Genomic DNA, 20,747 nt, shown 5'->3' with positions numbered 1-20,747 from the left:
GTATATAAAATGGATAGTTTTACCCACCAAAGGTACAGTTTGAAGTTGTTCTTAGCTACGGTTTCATCAACGTGAATACTTGATCTTGCATCATCATGAGAGCTTTTGTGAGTACAATTTGGTATAATTCTACAAATTGTTCTAACTCCTATCTCCTAAGGTTTTGGGATCAGTCCTTTTGCTTGCATCAGCTTGTTCTGGTGCCGATTTGGGTCACTCAACCCAATACCACAAGCAGGATGTCGGTGGCTTTTCGTTTGGCTATTCCCATCCAGTTGAGGACCATCATTCCCATCACGAACCAGCCACTATTGGCCACGATGGCGCTCCGTTGGAAACCCATGAAGTTAAAGCCGCCAAGGCGGCTCACTTCGCTGCCCATGCTGAAGCCAAGTCTCGGCTACACAAGCGTCACGTCCCGGTTGACACTCCGGAAGTGGCTGCCGCCAAAGCAGCCCATCTCGCGGCTCACGCCGCTGTCGCTCCCCATGGTCATGACGCCGGCGAGAAGTGGCACGGACCTCTGCATCATCCGGTGATCGAGAAGGGCGTCCCGGTTGATACTCCTGCCGTCAAGCATGCCAAAGCCGTCCACGCCGAGGCTCATGCTGTGGCCGAGAAGCACGATTCCCATGGTGATGAGCACGAGCAGAAGTGGTACGGACCCAAGCATATTCCGGTGATCAAGGATGGAGTCCCGGTGGAAACCCCAGAGGTTCAGCACGCAAAGGCTGCCCATCTCGATGCGGTGGCTAGCGCCAAAAAGTACTAGAGCTCTATCTTTTTACAAAATACATTACGCTGAATGAAAAAATGTGATCCTATGAACCTGCACAAAATAAACATCTTCAACTGGAAAAATTGTTTCAATTTAACCATATTTATATTTTGGTTCCAAAAAACGGAAATTGTTTGAGTAGTTTAGACACTTCCTGAGAAAATATCGGTGATGTACCAAATTTCGTAGAGTTTTCCAAAAAAGGGAAAGCGGTGGAAATGTGGCTTAATATGTCGAACATTCTCTTCATTCAATACGTTCTGTGTTCGAGTTTACTGTTTAGTAATATTTTTTCCTTTTTTGCTATATTTTCTGCTATCGTGCAAACAGAGTGCTGTAAATTTGTTGTTATCCAGCAGCTGGTTCTAAATACGTCTAATTCCGCTGTTTCATACTGTTCTTATTTTTTATGGACTTTAACCCGATGGTAATAATAATATGTAATAATATTGAAGAGCCCGTCTCCCTACATAGGTTTAAGTTGGTCGATTATGTAATGATAATTAATCAATACATACCAAAAAAAACCAACTCATACATCAGCAAGCCGTGGAATAAAGGTGACGTATAATTTTCATCATAACGAATATTTCAGATTTTCTTTGTGATTTTTCTTTCTTTAAGACGTTTCAGCTTTTCCGGAAGAAATAATGCAGTTACTGGACCCATTTGTTCAGCGAGTGAAATTCCCCGAAGAAGATATTCGATTTTTGCATTTTCAAGTACTTTCAGTGTGTGAAGCTGTATTGAACCTTGGAACAGGATTTTTGAAGATTTCTTGCCACTGGAAAATATAAAGCAGCTAAGTTTTTGTTTTGTTTTATTCTATTTATCTGTTTCTTTATTTATTTAATTATTTATTTTTTTTAATACATATATAATTATTTTAACTTCTGTGCGTGTTAGACGTTTTATGCTCTTTCTACTCTCAGTTTTGTTTCACAAATTGTTCTAAATGGAGGGGAACGAAACCTCCGATGTTGTTATGACCATCGTAGATACTCCTCATGATTGTTTTTCTGAAGTTCGTCCTTCAAAGAAAAAGAAGAATCAATTACTGTCAAATTCGACACCCAACCCAACAAAAAATTCTACACATCCAACAAATGATCCTGTTTCACTCACCTCGGTTCAAAATCCAATTAATTCTCTTCAGCATTCAATCTTTCTCGAATTCGACAATACCAGAACGTTTCGGGATCGTCGAAAACACGTTGGGTGGTATTCTTCCGTCCCAAAGGGAAACCTTTAAGGGTGACCCAAATTTGCAAAGACTTGAAGTCTAAGTACTCAAGTGTCTTGGAAATTACAAAAGTGAATAAAGACAAACTTCGTGTTGTGCTCTCGGATTGCAAAGACGCTAATGCGATTGTTAATAATTCTTTGTTCACTGATGAATATCGAGTGTATATTCCGGCACACATTGTTGAAATCGATGGTGTGGTTTCGGGAAAATCTCTCCAACTAAAAGATTTCGAAAACGCAGAGGGTATTTTTCATGATGTAAAACTTCCTCATGTGAAAATTTTGGAAGTAAGATCCCTGAATTCATTTTTAATGGATGGTAACGAAAAGAAATATTTCCCATCTGGTTCTTTCAGAATCTCCTTTGAGGGCACAGCTCTTTCAAATTATGTGCTCATTGATAAGCTTCGTCTTCCAGTTCGATTATTTACTCCGAAAATTATGACATGCACTAATTGCAAACAGTTAGGTCACACTAAAACCTTCTGTTGCAATAAAATTAAATGTTCTAAATGTGGAGTCGACCATGATGAAAGCACTTGCAATAAGGATGCTGATAAATGCATTCTTTGTGGAGGTGTTCCTCACACAGTTAAGGAATGTCCAAAATACAAATCCCGTTCTATTAAACTTAAACAATCACTTAAGGATCGTTCTAAGCGAACCTTTGCTGATATTCTTAAGGCAGCTTCACCTCAGGTATCCGAGGTTTCAGAAAATCGTTTCTCTGTTTTATCAGAGGATGATGATTCGGATACTACTTTCGATCCAATAATCGCGAGAAGAGCTAGAAAGAGAAAAAATACTTCCTCCTCCAAGCCTGCTAAAAAAAGAGGGTTATCCTCTAATCAACCAAAAGCTTCTTCTCATTTTTCTGCTCCTTCCAACAATAACCCTCCTGGTTGGGGATCCTCTAACTATGACGTTCATTTCCCTGAATTGTCATGTCATTCCAGATTCGCTTCTCAATCGGCTCCTGAACCCCAATCATTTACAGGAGGTATTTCTTTTTCTTCGATTGTTGGATGGATCTTTGATATTTTCGGAATTTCAGATTCAATGAAATGTCTCATTTCTGCTTGGCTCCCTACTGACTGACTGATAAGTTAGCTAAGCAAATGGTTTCAAAGTGGCCCCTCCTCTCCTTCATTAATTTCGATGCCTAATTTATTGAATGAGTCAGAGAAATCTACTATTTTAAAGTGGAATTGTAGAAGTCTTCTACCAAAACTTGACTCTTTCAAGCAAATGCTCCATTTTTTGAATTGTGATGTGTTTGCTTTATCTGAAACATGGCTTCGTTCGGATAATGTGTTAAACATCCATGGTTTCAATATTATTCGTTTAGACCGTGATGATTCCTATGGAGGAGTTCTCATAGGTATTAAAAAATGCTATCCATTTTACAGGATTCCCTTGCCTGTAGTCACAGGAATTGAAATTCTTGCGGGTCAGGCACATATCAAGGGTAGAGATTTGTGCATTGCTTCTATTTATATTCCACCAAGTACAATGCTTAATTATCGAAACCTTGTGAATATAATTGAGCTTCTACCGCAACCTCATCTTATTTTAGGAGATTTCAACTCACATGGAATTGGCTGGGGTGAGTCTTTTGACGATCGCAGAGCTAATTCTATTTATGATCTATGCGATGAATTCAACATGACAATTTTGAATACAGGTGATATAACAAGAATTGCTCCATCACCAGGCCGCGCAAGTCGCTTAGATCTATCTCTTTGTTCTTCCTCTTTATCATTAGATTGTTATTGGAAGGTTATCCAAGATCCACATGGAAGTGATCATTTGCCAATCACCGCTTCTATTTCGAATTATTCTGAATCGTCAGGAACTATGAATGTTCAGCATGATTTATCTAGAAACATTGATTGGAAGAGATATTCTTCAATTATTTCAGAATCAGTGGCATTAGTTCATGAGTTACCCCCGTTAGAAGAGTATAATTTTCTAGCTGGATTAATTCATGATAGTGCTATTGATGCTCAGACGAAACGTTTTCCTGGGAATTCGTTTCGCAGTCGTCCTCCTAATCTGTGGTGGGATCAAGATTGCACAGATCTTTATAAAGAAAAATCGAATGCGTTCAAGGATTGGCGTAAATCGGGTTCCTGCGAACGTTACGACAATTACATTTATCTGGAGCGTAAATTCAAAAGCTTCATAAAAGCCAAAAAAAGAGGTTATTGGCGTAATTTTGTGAATGGGCTTTCCCGAGAGTCTTCTTAATCCGAAGGTGATAGCAAACTTTGAAAAAATGTTGAACTCAGGCTTTCGATCTAGGCGAATGTCTCTATATCATGAATTTATGACTTTGGAAAGTCCATTTACTTTATCTGGTTTCCAGATCATTCCTTCAATTTTGTTCAATTCCTCTATTACTATTGACCTGTCAATGAAGGATTATGTGCATAATATTTCAGATGATCTCCGCCATTTAGTTATACCTGCGATATTCCTGTCAAGGTATAAACATATTGACTCAACCAAAACTTTTTTTACTGATGGATCCAGTCTTCATGGTTCCACAGGCTTTGGGGTATTTGATATTGACTTCTCCACATTCCGTAAGCTTAGTTTACCTTGTTCGGTGTTTGTTGCGGAATTGGCTGCGATATACACTGCTTTACAACATATTCAGTCCTTGTCACCCGAACATTTTTACATCTTTTCTGATAGTCTCAGCTCTTTAGAGGCACTTCGTTCGGTAAGGTCTAGATATTCTTCGTATTTCTTGTCTGGAATCCAACAGCTTTTAAGTGTTTTGATGAGTAGATCATTTAATATCATTTTTGTATGGATTCCCTCTCATTGTTCGATACCAGGAAATGAAAAAGCAGATTTTCTAGCTAAAAAGTCTTATTTCATAGGCCCATTACTTTTGATGAATATCTCAATATTCCTCGTGAACGTGCACTTGAATCTTGGCAGACAAGTTGGAATGGAAATGATAAAGGTCGGTGGCTGTATTCTATCATTCCTAAAGTTTCTCTCAAATCATGGTTCAAAGGATATAATTATTCTCGTGATTTCATACGGGTAGTGTGCAGACTAATGTCTAATCATTATTCCTCGAATGCACATCTTTTCCGAATTAATATTAGTGATAGTAACTTATGTGTTTGCGGTATAGGTTATCACGATATTGATCACATTGTGTAGTATTGTTCTGATTTTCAAAATAACAGGTTATCTTTAATAGAAAATTTCCGCGAAAAGGGAATGACACCCTATGTTTCGATCCGCGACGTTCTGGCTACACGCAATCTCGATGCTATTTCGTTGATATATTATTTCCTCAAGTCCATACACTTTCAAGTATGAGTATGTGTGTATTTTTTCTGTTATTTTTAATTATCGTTTACATCTCCAACTTTTTTTGTGTTTTTGTTATTAATAATTCTATTATTTACCAATAATCTATGGTTTTAATGTTTTCATTTTTCTCCAACTATTTCCCTCAGAACTTAAACACATTCAGATTCACGCATTCGCACGCAATCTTCAAGGAGGTGGTTATCTCTATCAAAAAATCCTCAAGAAGAAGCCTCAAATATTATTTTATTATGTATTGTTATACAATTATTTATATTGTATCATTTCTTGAAAAAACTATAGGGTTTTTATGCCTTTTTGAGAAAGAACATTTGCATAGTTCTACTCACAAAGGCTTTTCCCATTAGACGGCGCCAGTGGTTGTGTGGTTAGCGTAACAGCCTCACAATCCGATCGGCCCGGGTTCAATCCCAGCTGGCGTCGTTGGGATTTTCTGAGGCGAAAAATCTCTGGTTACGTCTTCCTTCGGAGGGGAAGTAAAAGAAGTTGGCCCGGCTCATGAGTTGTTGAGTCTGATAGGTAGGAACAGGTGGAGTCGCCTCCCTGATGTCGGTGATTGGCACTAAAGTGGCGGAAATAGGCCGACGAAAAATAAGCGAAGATAAAAAAAAAAAAAAAAAAAGGCTTTTCCCTATTCACAAACACGGCTCATTGATGCTTAACGTTGCTGAGCCAATTGAAAATAAATGATTTAAAAAAAACGAACTGATTTAATCTACAGAAACGAAATCACCTCCTCGTGATACCGGTATTTCACTAAGAATAATCTATTCAGAAGATTTTTCGGGCATGCTTATAAAAGGTAAAAAGTAAATTTTTTAGTTTTTCAAAGTCACGAAAAGAAACAGGTGCTGTCCCGTAAAGCTATCCCATAGCATCTTCTGATTCCACTGTAACCTTACTGCCAAATTTGACAGACTAACTGTTCCAATCTCCAGTTCGTCCCTGACCCAATTTGTCCAATTTGTCCGGAGACCTAATATTTGACACATTTTGATAGGTAAAATTTGGTTTGAATTTGATGCAAACAGTATTTTGATAGTCACTCTTTAATTATCAATAGTGGCAAACAACGTCAAACATCGAACACGGAGAAGGTTCGACTGAAATATTTGACGTAACGTAACCATGTAATGACTGGTTTAACGAACAAATTTTATCTGTCAAAAAGTGCCAAATGTTTGGCTTTGACCAAACAGTATATGATCACTAGGGTGGCAGCGAAAATGGTCATGTTAAATTTCAAAAACCGACCATGTTTATTGGCCCAAAAAAATGATCTGTGCAAAGTTTCAGCTCAATCGGATATGATTTAGGGGTGCCTCAAAGCGCTCAAAGTGAAAGGAAACTTAGAAAATCAAATTTTTTTGACGTGGGACTACGTCTAACCGGAATATATAGGGGGTAAAATGAAAACCTAAACACAGAACATGCAGGAAAAAAATGCAAGATTTCGAATGCTTATAATTCAAACATTTCTTACTGGATCGGAAAGATGTTTGCATCAATCGATAGCAAATATTTCTACGCATCTATCGCAATTAATAAAATGTTATTTTTCATTAAATAAACAATTGAATAATTGTAAAATGTTAAGCGTTATATAAACGCCCTAACTGCCTCGTTTCGATTGGCCCGATTTACGGTTTCCCCAGCACAGCCATCACAATCAAGCAGCCTTGGGGAAATCGGCATTGCAAATACATGAAAGTAGGGAGACCTTTTTTTTAACCAAAATGTGTTCCCTAACAGAGATTTCTAAGCTAAGGTGGGCATTGCAAATACGTGCAAGTCGGAGGTATTTTTGTTCCGTTTGAAATGTGTTTCCCTAACATAGACTTCAAATCCATGGAGCGTGTGGAAATTGGCAAGGTGTCTGGGGAAATCAACTTTGCAAATAAATGCAAAATGCGAGCACTTTTATACTCGCTTGCCTTTGTACAGTCTAGAATATGTTTCCTTAACACGGTCTTAAGAACCTGGGAAAATCGTGCAGACACTAGAAGCGAATGAACATTCAAGTTTAAAGCATCTGTAGTATCAAAAGTAGAAGTTGAAGTTATTGATTCATGCAAGCCGGGGATACTTCTGCACCCGCATGTTTTGTTTTGCACTCCAAAAAGTGTTCTCCTAACACAGATTACAAAAGCGGCTACGAACACAACGCTTTGGCTCGGTTATTCAAGATTGCATTGAAGGATACACCTTCATATCCTCTACTCACTGAATTTCTACGCATACCTTTTGATGATTGGGCAAAATGTCAATAACCGTTTGCTGCGATAACGTCTATTGATTAATCAATATGCGTTTGACGAACATGTCAAAATCGAAACTGAGAGCCTGAAGTCCAGCAAATTCGCGGTTCGAGAAGTACGCAAACTTCAGAGGGAAATGTAAAATAAAATAATCGTTTGATAATTCTTCCGTTTATACATTTTGTCCTAGGAATCATACCAAACGTAAAAGGACTGTCATTAAATTTACTTGTAACGGAGAACATAATCCATCACAATGTATGAATTGGCCTTACACGGCATTTATTCCGTCTTTTTACTCACACAGCAATTAAATTGAATTCAGTTGAATTCGGAAATTGTTTCATTCAATCAAAAACTCAATCAATACAAACAAATGATTGCTAAGCTAAGGTAGTTCCATGTCAACCTTGCGGTTATATCATAGTTATAACCCATCCATTTTTTTTCGATGTCAAATGACTTAAAAATGCATGAAAAAAAAATTAGCCGAAAATCGACTTTTTGGGATTGAGTGAATGGCCAATAAAATAAAAATTTTAAGTGCTTTGAGGCACCCCTAAATCATATCCGATTGAGCTGAAATTTTGCACAGGTAATATTTTCGCGCCAATAAATAATATGAATACCTACCTTCATTGCCTCTCAGGCCTAGTTCCAAAAGGTCGATTTTCGGCCAACTTTTTTTTTCGAGAAGACACCAGATCTCGACGCATTCGCATTCTTCATGCATTTTTATGTCATTTGGCATCGAAAAAAAAATCGATTTTCCTAATTTTCTTTTCCTCCGATCAAGCTGAAACTTTGCACAGATCATTTTTTGGGCCAATAACAAAATGTACATGGTCGATTTTTGAAATTCGATGATGATTTTTTCCCATACATCCATTGCCACCCTAATGAGCACCCTCAGCGGTTGCTAGGGCGTGACTTTCCCATGTTAAAGCTCATGTGAACAAACCACTGAAAAAAATAAATAGTAGATATGGCCAATTCATTGGAAAATTTTACCAATTCGCTAGTCATTTGCTACAGTACTAATAACTGAATAATTGATTAATAATTGGAAATTCTACGAGAACAGCACATATCAAGCCGAGCTACGATTTTTCAGTCCGATATCGGCTGAAAATCTAACCAATAAGGTAGATTTTCCGGTACAATATTGGCTGTTTTTTTTATGTAGAACTAGGTCTTTCATTAAGGGTGTCAAATCAGAAAACAGGTCACGTTTTTATAAAATAAAGTTAACGTCAATAACTATTTCTGCCGTAAACGGATTCTGGTGATTTACATACCAAACGAATTGGAAATTCCCTAAGATTTGTTTGATATACTGTACATTACAATCCCATAGTCTGTATATGGTTTAAATTGATGAAAATTGGAAGCAATCCCATTTCCTCATACATTTCTCGCGTAACTTTTGAAAAGGTCCTATGTAACAAATGTAAACAAATCGAGTTAATGGATGCACGCTATTAGTTTTCAATCATTGAATGTATCACAAAAACAATCGTTCACGTATCTATCTTCTTCATCTTTTTGTCGCCGATACAAAAAATATCCAATGTACAGATTCGTATTTTAAGCACCCGGCTGTTACTTCGGACGCCACTTTCCTCTGACGGCCGAAACGTCCGAAGTAACAAAGCAGTCAAAACAACTCGCAGTCGTACTTTGGTCGTTTTGGAATTTGTTTCTTACAGGTGTTGTTATTGATTTCAGTGCAATTCAACGAGTGATAACAATAATAATCAGTCTTTAGAACGAAATGCTGATATTTGGATTGTTGTTTATTAGTTAGTTTCAAATTTTTATAGTGCAACGTAATATGTCCAATGTGCAAACGCGGGCAGTCAAAACGTCCAATGTAACATTTTTCGCTCCGAGGCTTCAACCTTAATCTCAAATCACGGAACAATAGTTACGATTGGTTTTACGAAGTTATTCTCGACAGCTAGTGGTGAAAACAGTAATAAAGATTGATAGCTTTTAAGACAATTCGCAAAATAATGTTCGGGTCTTCAACTACGTTTTTCTCGAGTTGGCGAAAATGTTACATTGGACCTTTTCAAAAGTTACGCGAGATTTGTTCTGTCCATTTGTGTGCTTTTCCGAACAGAGCTGTCAAACACAAGCAACTTATCGACGAGCAACGAAGGGGAAATCGTAAGATGTAAAGTCTCCGTGAACAAACGAAAAGAAGAAGAACGAAGGGGAATGTTTACCTAGAGCAAGGGTTTTCAGATTTTTTTTTATGGCAGAGCACTTTTTATATCAAAAACATTTGACGGAGCACCTGCATGTTTACATCAATAAAACAAACCCTATTTGCTCTGACATTACCCAACTGGAAACTACTCTATTTCGGAAACGCGTCCCAGCTACACGACATCTGACTCGAATTACTATATGCCCAGTGAAATTAAATTGAAAACATGTTTTTTCAAGGTCGGTTTTCAAGTGGGAGCACTTGCTATAACTTCGCGGAGCACAAATTTCCCGCGGAGCACCATTTGAAAACCCCTGGCCTAGAGTATGAACAGTGGATCTTGCTGAGGCTTCATTCTTCGCGAGGACATCGACTGGACAACACCGTTGCGGGGCGAGCTGGACGGCGAGGGATCGAATGGTTTACTCAAGGTTATGGGGGTGGAGGAGTAATATGAGGAAAGAGTAGAGTTTTCAAAAGGCCTTTTTGAAGGATCTAGACAAATGAACTGAAGAAGTTTAAAGTCTCTTTGATTCAACAAGGAATGGAAGGAAAGGAGAGAAAGGCAAACTTTCAGTAGTTCTAGATACGAAACAATGATCATCACTTGTTCTTCCTTGTTTTGCGGCTATCGTCATCTCACCAAGAAAATAAATGTTCTGGAATTTTGTCAGTTTCGCATGACGGTAGGAAAACTCTCTCCACAAATGATGACAGCTAAGCTAATCTAGACTGGCAAAATTAAAAGAAAGGGCTTCTGTTGAGAAGAGCGCAAAATAGAGACAAGTGTGTGTATATTTAGTTGCTTCATGCCATCGATATATGGATATTTGTGTGCGTACGTGCGTGCTTCATAACCCGTACGTAAAAATAGTGCATCTTCGCTACGCTGAAACCCCATTTGTAATGATGAATATAAACAAGGAGGGGCGATAGCGGGAGGGAATTATTTACGTATGGTATTAGTAATGAATCTCTGCTGAGGCAAATATTCAGCCTTTTTCCAAACAGTTAGCATTGTTTGTTTCTGTCATCATAAAGGCTTCGTAGGTGCCTTTGACATTGCATCAATGCATTGAACTGACGCTATGGTGAAGCAGGTGTTAAGGTTGTGCACCAAAAAATTATTTGAGGAATACCAAGTTATTCAATAAGTTATAATAAGTCATTAATTTATTTGGGTTCGCGTGCAGATAGAGTTTATTTCACTTATTTAGTCACCAAGAAAGTAAATGCCGTTCTGGAATGTTGTATGTGATTTAGTTTCGCTTACCAGTAGCAAAACTTTCTCCACTATGGATGACAGATGTGCTTATCTCGGGCATGGATTGTTCTGCGAGCACAAGAATTAATCATCAAACAATTATCGTCAAATGATTCTACAATAAAAAAAACATTTCAGGGCGATCAAACTGGTAGAATGGCTATTTCAAAATTTTCGTAGCATTATAAAATAATATCCGCAGTTATAAACAAGCGACTTAAATTAAACTACAGCATATTTCTACGTCAACGATGCGGTCGTGTCTTGAACTCAACCTCCTATTTTATCCACCATTGATACAGTATTAAAATGAGGTATAATCAAGTAACACTTTCCAAAAAATTTTAATGTTTATTTTACATGCGGATAATAATTAATTTCTACTCCATCACCATGATTATTTTAGCGATACCAAGATGATATTTTAAAGCTCACAGTTACGATGTATGTGATGTGGGTAACTAATCTACAATTAATCAACATTCCACCGAAAACAACTACTGCTCCACAGGTTTCCAACTGCTCCCTGAACTTTTACGGAGGACTACATTTCACGCAGCTGCTTCTGAGAATTTCATGCGTCAAAACCCTGCAAGGACTATTGGACTTTACGACGTCTCTGAGCTGATGGGCACCGCGTTTCTCAAAGCAGCTTCTGGTAGTGTGGCAACGAGCGGCTTTCGTAAATGTGGCATTTGGCCATATAACAGACATGTCCTCAGCAACGATGACTTCGCTCCATCTGAAGTAACTGATCAACCAGAAGCCACTGTGATGCCAATTCCAATGGTAGTTGATGACTCCACTGTGCAGCAAGTACCTCTTCAGGTTTCTACCAATGTTTCAGTTACTCACTCAGGAAACCAATATTGTACTGATGAGGTTCAAACGGATGGACCCGATCCTGCTAGCGTTCAAGTTGGCCCAGTTTCTGAAATTTCTCCGAACTCATCGTTCAATATTACACCGTCGGAAATTTTACCATTGCCGAAGATGTCAGTTCCCAGAGCAACGAAGCGAAAGCGCAAGTCGGAAAAAGCTGTGGAGATTACCGGCGACGTCTACCGTCAAAACCTGGCTTCTGCTGAGGCAACAAAAACTATCAAGTCCATCAAAAAAGGACGAAAGCTGTCAAAGAAGCGAGCCAAGGGTAAAACATCCGATGAACAGTGCGAGGATACTTTGTGTGAGCTGTGTGGAGATTGTTTTTCTGATTCGACCGATGGTTATGGCTGGAGGAAATGCCTATCGTGTCTTAATTGGTTCCATGCTCAATGTAGCAACGATGATGGGTTTCAATGCCGCATATGTAACTGATTTTTAATTGATTGTTTTGAGTTTCTTCATGGCAATAATTGCCTTGCAAATGATCGTCCTGTTATTTGAATTGTTTTATGATTTTTTGTTGAACGAATAAATGATTTTACCCCTGATCTTATGTTTTTTTCATCACATTTCAGAACACATTTGTCATCTTTATTCAGAATATTTTCCTAACGTCTTAATTATTTCTGAAAATTTCCGCCGAAGGTTTCCTTGTGTATTGTGTGTACAATACACTTAAGATTGTATACATTCTTCTATACATTCCACGTTTGACGATAACAGTATAAAACAAAATGTTTGAATAACCCCTATCACATGTTCATTTAACCCCCAATACCTGTTCATTTTACCCCCACTACCTGTTCATTTTACCCCCAGTACCTGTTCACTTTACCCGCACACAAAAAAACAGTATCGTTTTTGGTGTTGTTGAAAATACAAAAATTATCATTTAAAAAAGTCATTATTCAAACTTTGCGTTATGCATGCAATAAAACTAAGACTAGAACGTTAAATTTATGCGATTTCCGCAATGTTTTGTTAGTTTTTCGAAGAAAAAAGCCTAAAATTGCTTAGGGTGTTCATTTTGCCCCCAGTTCCCCTACTTTTGTCGGCCGATTAATATATTTTCACATACAGTTTGCTACTTTTAAAGAAGAAGCAGCTTATCTTTCCCTACTAAATTTCAAAAATATAAAACCCATACGTACACTATCCAATCCAACGATATCAATTAATAGCTGTCCATTGGTGGTGGGTTCCAGCTAACATTTTGTTGTTCTTAATACCGCTGAACGAAAGAGCGAAAGAACGGTTCAAAAGAACTGATTCACTTAGATGAACGGTTAGTGACTGAACCGTTCATCAAAGTGAACTGTTTTGCCCTAAGTGGTGCGGACTCAGTCCACTTCATTTTCAAGCAAATTCATGCATGTTTTCAAGCGATTTCTTGCAATAAATTTTCAGACCACCAGAGATGCCAGATTTACAAATATGTTTGTAAATTTACAGACATATCTGTAAAACACTTATTTTTGTTGTAGACTTTTTTGATATAACAATATTTCACAGGTTTTTGGAAAAATAAGAGGCTCTATTCATCACATCAAAGATATTTAACTCACCATATGACATTTTTCCATAGTTTTAATACAGAAAAGTTATTATATTTAGTTTATATCAATACACATGACGTTAGACCAGCGATACTCAACCTGTGGCCCGGCAGTCTTTCTGGTTGGCCAATCTGGTGTGTATGAAGTTTGGAACTCATACACATAAGTACTTTTGCCCTGACATCATTGCAGAAGAAAGAGAGTTACTCACAATTAATGAAAAATAGCATTCTCTGCAGGTAAGGAAAAATCTTGAACGAAAATTATCTCTGATAATTATTTTCTGTTTTAGATAAGATTGTTTTGCTGAAATGCAAGGAGATTTATGGATAAATAGTTAAGTTAGGGTCAGGACTATGTCTTCTGAGTATTTGAACAACATCGAATAAAAATTTTCATTCTATTTTCAACAACTTACATTCGCTTTCGGGTCTGTTTACGACAAAATATAGGTTACTGTTCGATATTGTTACCACAAACATGGTTCATGACCGTGGGGTTATCTAAAACTTGTATAGCCTTGCATGGCGGATGGAAAATATACACTGCATTTTCTTATAAATTTGATCAACGACAAGACCGCAAGCCTTGGTGGATGTCCAATATATCAACGAAGAAATACTGATTTTTATAAAAAATAATAGCGCGTATTTTTTACATAACATATCTCGATACCAGAAATGCTATTTTTTCGTTTTTTAGATATGATTTTTCAAAGTTAACCGGTGGTTCAAAAAATCATTTTTCCCTCTTTGTCCAAAAATAACTTTCTGCAAAAAATCATAACATCTGAACTACTGAACCGATTTAGATGATCGATATATTAAATTGAAGCCAATAAGCAAAATTTGAAAAATATCACACTTGCGGGAAGGTTGGATTCTAGTAGCATAGGTCTAGTTTAGTCACATATGAATATTGATCGAAGACTTAAAATATGTTAAATTTCCAAAATTATAACTTAAAAGCGATAATTATAGCATCTCTGATATCGAGATATGTTAGGTAAATAATCCTCAGCTTTCCATAAAAAATATAAAAAAATATAGCGCTCCTATCTTTAACCGAGAAAACTATGAAATACTAACTCAATCAATAATAACAAAAACAAAAATTCAATTTTTCTCAAAAGTAATATTTTTTTCAAAGAAAAATAACTCGTAGGCTTCAATTTGATATGTCGATGATATGAATCGGTCCAATAGTTCAAAAGTTATAACTTTTTGTAGTGGGAAAAATGGGGAAAAATAGTTTTTCGAACCATCGATTAGTTCTGAAAAATCATATTTCATAAACGAAAAAATAGCATCTCTGATATCGAGATATTTTATGTAAAAAACTCTCAGCTTTCAAGTCCAAAGCCATGAAAACATTAAAAAACGACTGCAATCAATAATTACGAAAATAGGATCCATATTATCTGCAAGTTCAATATTTCTCAATTAAAGCTCATTGGCTTCAATTTGATATGTCGATCATCTAAATCGGTTAAGTGGTTCGAAAGTTATAATTTTTAAAAAAAAGTCATTTTGAGAAAAAGTGGAAAAAAATGATTTTTTCGATCACCCTAAAATGGAAATGGGCACCCTAATGCAAAAATAAAAAAAATACGAGTTTAATGTTTTGCGATAAAGAACAAAATTACCACTTTTGACGAAGATCTGAGAACCACTATATTGGTTTGGCATGGAATGGCTGTTTATATATATACAAAATACAATCTTACGTGCAACGCGATGTACAAAGTATTAATGAATATGTGAAAAATAACGTTAAAAGACATTTCTATAGATCTGCACACTTTTACAGACTTTTCCACATTTTTAACAGACATTCACATGTTTTTACAGACTTTTTTTAAAAATCATCTGGCATCTCTTCCTTCCACTTTTAATCGAATATTTTCAAATCGCAGGAGTAAACATTTACGTGACTTTGACTTCGTTTGTTTTTATTTCGTTCGGAAAAACGTTATGTCAAAGAGAAGTGACATTAAAAATGCGTTGCTCAGTGAAAGGCTGAGATGCTCTTTCAGAGATGCAATGGTTAAATCAATAATTGACGGAAAAATGTAGTTCGTTCATTTTAAAATTTTAATTATTTTTGCCCTTGACAACAATACCTCTTTTATGGTGTTGATTATCATAAGAAAAATAACACTCCTGATAGTTGGATCTCTTTTGTCATTTTAATTGGATCTTTTTTGACAGCCGTTTTGATTCAGTCCGCACTACCTAGGTTTTGCCCATCTCTACTTCAAAGAGCAATACGGGTAATAATGGACTTTGAAGAGCAATACGGGCATTCGAGTAAACATTCAACTCAAGTAAATGTTGCATTCGGCTAAATGTCGCATTCGGGTGAATGTTATTCGGGTATGTGTTACATTTGGATAAATGTGCTTTGGCTAAACGTGTTTCGGGTGAATGGAACACAACCGTATTATACATACATGTTCTAAACATGTCACGACTGATCCGCACGGCAGCAGAGCAGCTGTTGAATTGGGCCTATCACTACGGGTCTGTGAGGCTTTTGTCAGAAGTATAGGCAAGAAAGATGAACACAAAAGATGAGAATCAGTTTGGTTTACTAAATTGTTCAACACAAATGTCTTAACAATAAATGTTATATCGTACATTATCAAACTATTAGATGTATTAATACATATTCATTTCACTATACTTCAAACAATCTAAAAAAAACTATTTACATCGCCAGCAATTCGGCTTTCTAGCCAAAAGCCGCACTAATGTGCACCTTTTCCTCCCAGCTGCGGCTTAAAGAACCCCCCATCGAGGGCTCCGAGCGCCCCGACGTTCCCACCGGCAGCGGCCAGCGCCTTCAGGTGGGCTACCTTTGCCTGCTGCACCTCCGGGGTATCTTCGGGGACGCCATTCTTGATCACAGGCAAATGATGCGGCCCGCTCCAGGGACCGTACGACTTGGGTGTGGTGATCTTGGGCTGTTGGATGGTTGGATGGACTTGTGTACGAGCTTTCGTCGTTCGGACGCCACCGAGGGCCACCGGTATCGGTTTAGATTTTACTCGGTTCGGCGGCACCTGATCCGATATTATCGCAAAATGCACCGCTTTGACAGGTTGTACTTTTGCGGTTGGAGTTGAAGTCTGTGAGAACGTTCTCCGGGTCGTTGGATGAGACTTCGGGGTGGTGCGAACATTGTGCGACTGAGTGCGAGGCGCAATGTGTTTAGTCGTAGGTTTGATCGAGAGACTTTTTGGAATCAACGCTTTGGAGGTATGAAGTGGAGTTTGAATAACCCGAGATGGAATGACACTTTGTACTTTGGCGTGGGCCGCAGCGTGAGCTGCTCTCGCTTGCTGCACCTCTGGAGGTTCAACGGGTACACCATTTTCAATCACAGGAACGTGATGGGGGCCGTTCCAGGGCCCATTGGATGGTGCTTGTGTTGCGACGAGATTAACCTTCGTAGTGGTTTGATGGCGCCACGGCTGCTTAGTTCCCGTTTGACGATTCCATTGACCAGCTGGGACAGCCGGTGACGTGGTGCCGGTACGGGTATTTTTGATGGCAGCGTGAGCTGCAAAATGGGCAGCTTTTGCTGCCGCCACCTCCGGAGTATCACTTGGAACGGAGCTTGACCGGGCGGGAAGAATAGATCGTTGGGCTCGAGCAACGATGGGTTCTTGCTTCTGCAAGCTCGAATCGGCGTAACTCCCGCAGATTGTTGCCAATAACAGCATCGGTCCAAAAACCTGCTCAAAGGCATGTGGAAAATATAAATTAACTAAAAAAAACCCTAAATTCAATGCTATCAAATTACTTACAACACGCATCATTATGCAACCGTGAAATACAAGTTCAACAACTGAAACACCCAGCGGATGCGATCCAAAGGAACCATCGGCGAACTGTGTGTTCTGCCCGGGGCAGGAAACAATTTTATACGCCGTGGTCGTGTCAAGCCCAACCGTACATTTTCGCCGAATTTCATGTACTTTCCTCACCCAGAGAATGAGAGAGCCCAGAGGTCATCGGAGATCAGTTTACGATCTGCATGCTGCTCCTCTGTCGGAGGTCGTGTTACCAATTTTCGAATCGATTTCTCACCTCTAGCACTGGGCCACTTTTGAGCAATTATAAGGTGTGTTTTTATTTTCATTCTTGGTGTAGAATGATGATTTGTTCGTTTGCAGTTCAAGGTAAAGGTGATTGTGTCTGTTCTCGGTTTGGGGAAAAGGTAAAAATTTGAAAATGTTCATCCGTTGTTTGGAAATACGTGAAAGAGGCACTGAATAAGTCACAACCAGTTATTATGCATAACTATTCCATATCACACAACCCTTTATAATAGAAATGTCAGTTGCAGAGATGCATACAGAAAAACCGTTGATTTTTCTAAATCTAAATCGGGGTTTACGGTCATGAATAACATTTTTGTCGGCTCACTCTGCTAGTGTACAGGTTTCAGAACAATGATAATGTGATAATTACTCCAGAAATTGCAACGGCAAAGTGAAAATAAATTGGCGCCGTAACAGATCCGGTCATTGATCGCCAACCGGCATCGCATTCGCGATACAATTTGCAATTTTTTTTCGCGAAACGACCTTGGATATTTGACGCAACGCCAAATTCGCACACGAGCATGTAACTGCGTTACTGCTGCTGATTGAGAAAAGAACGAAAGTGATGCTGTATAAAACTGTTTTCCGTTTGTCCAGAAGATCTAGTGTTTCAATAGCCTCTGTTAGAATCCATTCGGCGGAGGAGTTTTGGATGTCACTCCAAGTTGAAGTTTCAATTGATCGTAAATATCAATATTCTAGGGAAAATGGTTGTCCGAGTAAGTGAGATGATCCAAAATTTTTGTTTTGTTTTTCAGTATCTTACAAACCTTCTGTTGCAGATGTTAGAATTTACCATGCTGCTGGTCTTCATTTGCTTCAATTCAGCCGCAGGCCACGTTAGTGTTTATCTTTTTTCAATCGATCCTCCGATGGGTATTGTTCGGGATCATGCAGGACACCCCCTGATACCTATCCCACAACGATTTCACAAACGTTTCACCCGAGCCATCCCTCGGTACGACGTCGCCGAACCGTTTACCCACTGGGACCATTCGGCCCACAGTCAGGAGGTTTGGCACGGCCCTATAGCAGCCCAACCGGAACCCGTCCAACCCATCGAAGACCCCGTCGAACCCCTGAGGGTAACGGCAACGGTTGCCGTGACCGAAGATGACGGACATGAGAATCTACCGCATCTATCCACCGGTGAGTGGGAGAAACCGATCGATATTCCCATAATCGAGCGGGATGCCACAGGCGAGAGCCCCGAAGATCAGGAGCAGAAGGAGGAATTGTTCAGCTCCCTGGCCGCGAATAGTCATCTTTTCATACCCCCGGGGAAGTTCCATGATCCCTGTGGGCTTGATTTGAGTGAACGCTAATAGATTATTGTGAGGTCTCCGTGGATGGCGCACATTTTGTGCTAAAACGATTTTAGATTAGAGGTGCTTGTTAGAGCTTTATATATTATTTATGGAGATGTTGAATTTTTAAACTATTTTGGATGAAAATTATATTAAGTAATCAGAAAATGTAAAATATTATGTATCGTAGGAATTGTTTTGTTTTAATAGTTCAATCATTATATTTATTCAACTTTTAAGTTAACACATATTGTAAACCTTATGGTAAAATAAATATCAACTTGTTCCACCGGTTCTTAAAATTATACAAACAGATTTGATTTTAGTAACAAAACAAGACATCTCTACTTTCAGTGTAGCCATCTTTCCAAACGTCACCGAAAATGACGCAGTAGGCTGTGTTGATATGTTTGAAAGACGAAAACGGGAACACTAGTGAAATACCAAAACACCAAAATACCAAAATACCAAAATACCAAAATACCAAAATATCAAAATACCAAAATACCAAAATACCAAAATACCAAAATACCAAAATACCAAAATACCAAAATACCAAAATACCAAAATACCAAAATACCAAAATACCAAAATACCAAAATACCAAAATACCAAAATACCAAAATACCAAAATACCAAAATACCAAAATACCAAAATACCAAAATACCAAAATACCAAAATATCAAAATACCAAAATACCAAAATACCAAAATACCAAAATACCAAAATACCAAAATACCAAAATACCAAAATACCAAAATACCAAAATACCAAAATACCAAAATACCAAAATACCAAAATACCAAAATACCAAAATACCAAAATACCAAAATACCAAAATACCAAAATACCAAAATACCAAAATACCAAAATACCAAAATACCAAAATACCAAAATACCAAAATACCAAAAGAAAAAGACAAAAAAAAAAAAGAAGACGAAGATGAATATGAAGAAAAATAAGAAAACGAAAAAAAAAGAAGACAAAAAATCAGAAAAAAAGATTAAAAAGAATGAAGTAGAAGGAGAAGGAGAAGAAGAAGGAGAAGGAGAAGGAGAAGGTGAAGGAGAAGGAGAAGGAGAAGGAGAAGGAGAAGGAGAAGGAGAAGGAGAAGGAGAAGGAGAAGGAGAAGGAGAAGGAGAAGGAGAAGGAGAAGGAGAAGGAGAAGGAGAAGGAGAAGGAGAAGGAGAAGGAGAAGGAGAAGGAGAAGGAGAAGGAGAAGGAGAAGGAGAAGGAGAAGGAGAAGGAGAAGGAGAAGGAGAAGGAGAAGGAGAAGGAGAAGGAGAAGGAGAAGGAGAAGGAGAAGTAGAAGGAGAAGTAGAAGGAGAAGTAGAAGGAGAAGGAGAAGGAGAAGGAGAAGGAGAAGGAGAAGGAGAAGGAGAAGGAGAAGGAGAAGGAGAAGGAGAAGGAGAAGGAGAAGGAGAAGGAGAAGGAGAAGGAGAAGGAGAAGGAGAAGGAGAAGGAGAAGGAGAAGGAGAAGGAGAAGGAGAAGGAGAAGGAGAAGGAGAAGGAGAAGGAGAAGGAGAAGGAGAAGGAGAAGGAGAAGGAGAAGGAGAAGGAGAAGGAGAAGGAGAAGGAGAAGGAGAAGGAGAAGGAGAAGGAGAAGGAGAAGGAGAAGGAGAAGGAGAAGGAGAAGGAGAAGGAGAAGGAGAAGGAGAAGGAGAAGGAGAAGGAGAAGGAGAAGGAGAAGGAGAAGGAGAAGGAGAAGGAGAAGGAGAAGAAAAAATCATCACAAAATGCGCTCTATTTTCAGTTTTCACTCTGACCAT

At 38.3% G+C, this 20,747-nt stretch overlaps 1 protein-coding gene across 1 annotated transcript; it reads left to right on the top strand.

Moving 5' to 3' along the window:
• The first annotated feature begins 95 nt into the window (after positions 1-95).
• On the top strand, positions 96-772 carry LOC129761659 (cuticle protein 18.7-like). The gene is made up of 2 exons (XM_055759392.1): positions 96-107; positions 161-772. The coding sequence occupies exons 1-2, from the start codon at positions 96-98 to the stop codon at positions 770-772; spliced, it is 624 nt and encodes a 207-aa protein (XP_055615367.1).
• The last annotated feature ends 19,975 nt before the right edge of the window (positions 773-20,747 follow it).

Source organism: Toxorhynchites rutilus, chromosome 1 (genome assembly GCF_029784135.1).
Source record: "Toxorhynchites rutilus septentrionalis strain SRP chromosome 1, ASM2978413v1, whole genome shotgun sequence".
Classification (NCBI taxonomy): Eukaryota; Metazoa; Arthropoda; class Insecta; order Diptera; family Culicidae; genus Toxorhynchites; species Toxorhynchites rutilus.
The sequence above is the reverse complement of the archived record's forward strand: the minus strand, read 5'-3'. Positions and strand labels throughout refer to the sequence as shown.